General features: G+C 25.3%; 1 protein-coding gene across 1 annotated transcript; it reads right to left on the bottom strand.

Annotated features, from left to right (window-relative positions):
- Positions 1 to 241: 241 nt before the first annotated feature.
- On the bottom strand, positions 242 to 2,322 carry LOC126909189 (uncharacterized; the record flags this gene model as incomplete). The annotated part of the gene is given in 2 exon segments (XM_050691609.1): positions 242 to 471; positions 2,089 to 2,322. Coding segments are annotated over 2 exon segments (278 nt in total), but the record flags the coding sequence as incomplete, so codon positions are not given.
- Positions 2,323 to 3,450: the final 1,128 nt, after the last annotated feature.

Here is a 3,450-nt window from a genome sequence, read left to right on the forward strand (position 1 = left end):
GCCAGAAAAATTCGAAAATACGCCATTGTCAACGCCATTATTTATTAATTAATTGTGTTAATTATTATAGATCAATTTATATAGTTCCTACAATTTATTGACATACAATAGTTTAGGATTTTACATGAATCGTCTATATTAGATTCCATCACTAAGTGCTAATGAGTGGTAAATATATCATAACAGTGATTCATATATTTGAATTGTTAAGTATTGAATCATAGAAAAAAAAAGACAAAAATTATTTTAAATTTATTATATTGTAACATTTTCTATATTAAGAGACAAATTATAATTTGATTGGAGATAAGGTAAAATGAGTGAATGCTTCAAAGTTAGAATACCACAGGAATTTAGAGTACACAAAAAGAAGACTATGTAGGGAATCCTGTTTGGGATTCTAATGTAAATTCCTAAAGTCTAGTCACTAGACTAAATTATGTAGTTTATGTGTAAATATTGATCTGAATTCTGAAAAAAAAAATAAACAAAAATATCATTAATTGATTAAATGTAACTATATATTAATTTTTATTTAATACACAGAATGATTCAGCTTGATAAATGAATGGAATATCTTTTTATCAGCTATAGCTTCTTATTGATAACAATAAAAATAAAAAGATATATCCCCTATTTTTATGTTTCATAACTTAATTTCATTGTCACTATACACAAATATACATTTACATTTATAAATAAATAATAATGTCTTATTTTTATATTTTTGAAACACTTTTTTAAAGTATTTTGACCATAAGGCTGTTTGATAATTAATCAAAAACTATTCTAGAAAAATATCAAGTTAAATTATTCATTTTAATGGTTACTTAATCAAAAATAATATCTAGTAATAGCGTAAAAATGGGATTGATCTCTATAGGGGAAGTAAGAGGCATGGAAAAATGTGGAAGTAATGGAGGCAATAGGCACGACCTATGTTAAGGGGAAGTAGAATGGGGTACTAAAATAAGATGTCAAATTAAAATTATGATAAACATTTTTAATCAGAACAATAGTTATCATTTTCTAAGAAATTTATTATTATCTACGAGACGCTTAGGTAAGCATATTTCAAAGTACTGTTCGTTATCATCTCTAAAAGTATAGTTAAACTCAAAACCGTACCCCTATGACAATTTGTGAATGGACTTTTCGAATGATAAGTATGCTGTACCATATCACATGTACACCTAATTCTAAGAGGCGTTCTACGTAAAGGAGATAGCGTGTCCGATGCTGACGAAGACAGAATTCAAGACAGCTACTTCACTCATTGTCACTGACTGTTTCTAGCAAAATTAAAAATTAAAAAATGCGTCAGTAGATATTAGATTAGAATTTATGAAGTTTATAAAATATAATTTTTTTTTCTAAAAATTATGTAAAATTTTATATTTAAGAAATACTAATAATAACTTGAATATATATTTTGCTATTAAAAAAAATTTGTTATTTATTTTAGTACATATTTATTATATTTCATTTATTTAATGCATAAATCGAAACGGATAGTTTAAATAATAAAATGCGTACATCAATGAGCGTTATAGTGTGGTATTACTTTCGATGTTAATAATATGCTTATACCTAAGCGTCTGGATGCCTATTGTAGAATTCGTAGAAATGATAGCTGTGTGTTTGATAATATACAGATAGCATCGCTTTTGTCCTCATAAAAATGTTTATCATAATTTGACGCCTCATTTGGCATCTCATTCACCTTCCCCTTAACATAGGTCACGCCTATTTCCTCCACTTCTTTCACATAGACCATGCCCCTTTTTTCCCTATCGTATTCAATCCCCATTTTTACCCTACTTCTAATATATAATTTTATTTAGTGAAAATTTATTTTATATGAAGTAAAATTAGAAATACTGATTACAAATTAAGATTATGTCGTAAAAGTGAAATTTCATAATGCTTAATGGCATTGGTACTTTTATAAATGGTTTAATTTAGTTGTTTCAACCTTCTCGACAACGGATTATCTATCAATCTTGGATTTAAGAAACTATTGAAAGATATCATATTAATCATAGATGAGTAATGTGTCTAAACAATTATACGTAATATTGATTTTACCTTGGAAGCTAATATTTTGTGCGTTTCTTCTTGTAAATTCACTCATTAATTGAGTAGCTTCAACATAATCTATTGTAATAGAACATACTTTAAAAGCAAAGATTAATTGCTCTTGAGTCATCCCTACTTTTTTATTGTGGGAATAATTATAAATTCTCTCAATATATAACTCAACTTCTTTGAGACATTGGCCCATTTGAGTAAAAAATTGATCTTGCGTCATATATCCGTCCTCTTAATGAAATAAAAAAATTAAGTTAGTACTGTTGCATTGACAGATAGACAACATTGACTTTAAGTCAATGTTGGCTCGGTCTTTAAATCTAAATTTATTAATTTTACTTATTTAAACTAAATTATATAAGCTGAGGATTACAACCAACCACTTAATTTAGATGATGTTGATGATGCTATAAATGTATTTAATCAAAATATGTACGTTTAATTAATTAATAATGCCATTTATTTTCGAAATTTTAAAACTAAGATAGAGATTGTCGTTCTCAAAGAATAGATTTTTAAAGAGTTAATAGTTTTTATCAGGCACAAAGAGAAATTATATTAAATAAGTAGAAAAGATCTTTTTGATAAATATTTTATTAGATATCTTATAAATAACTTACAAAATTAATTGAGGCTGCTTGTAATTTTTTCTTTAAAGAATTAAAATATTAAAAAATGTAAGGATATAAAAGGTAGATGGAAAGTTATTAATAAAATATTAAATAAAAAAACCATAGGACAGTGGAGTCGTGGCATAATTGGGACAAGTATAAATGATATCTGAAAGTTATTAAAATCACTATCATAAGAAAAGATTCAATGCAAATCTGTACATAGTGTTTAATGTTAAAAAATTATTGATTTATTCCAAAAGCAAAATGAACTCTTATTTTCTTATTTATATCCTGATTACAAGTTTTATGATTTATAAATATAACATATGAATAAATATTTATTATAGCAATTAAATGTAGTATTAAATTGATATTTAATAATTTAGTCTTGAAATTTTAAGGAGAAATTATAAAAAATTATAAAGTAGATATTACTTTTATGGCAAACATGTAAAAAAGTTGAAGGGCTTGATGCTATAGTTTTCAAACATTTTTTTTACTTATAAATAAATTTATTGATCTACAAGAATTTTCATCAGGGACAAAAATATACTTTTCTAAACCCATTTTAGCGCTTATTTCAAATCTAAAATTTAAGTTTAGCATAAGGACAAAATAATAATAAAGTAGCGCTAATTAGCTGATTAGATAAAAAGAACAATTAAAGCTCGTCAAAAAATTCAATTTTAGCTTCGATGCCAAGCTGAGAAGGTATTAGTTTTACTAAGATGTGTTTTTTTTTTTT

This window comes from Daktulosphaira vitifoliae, unplaced genomic scaffold (genome assembly GCF_025091365.1).
Source record: "Daktulosphaira vitifoliae isolate Bord-2020 unplaced genomic scaffold, ASM2509136v1 Scaffold_173, whole genome shotgun sequence".
Taxonomy (NCBI): domain Eukaryota; kingdom Metazoa; phylum Arthropoda; class Insecta; order Hemiptera; family Phylloxeridae; genus Daktulosphaira; species Daktulosphaira vitifoliae.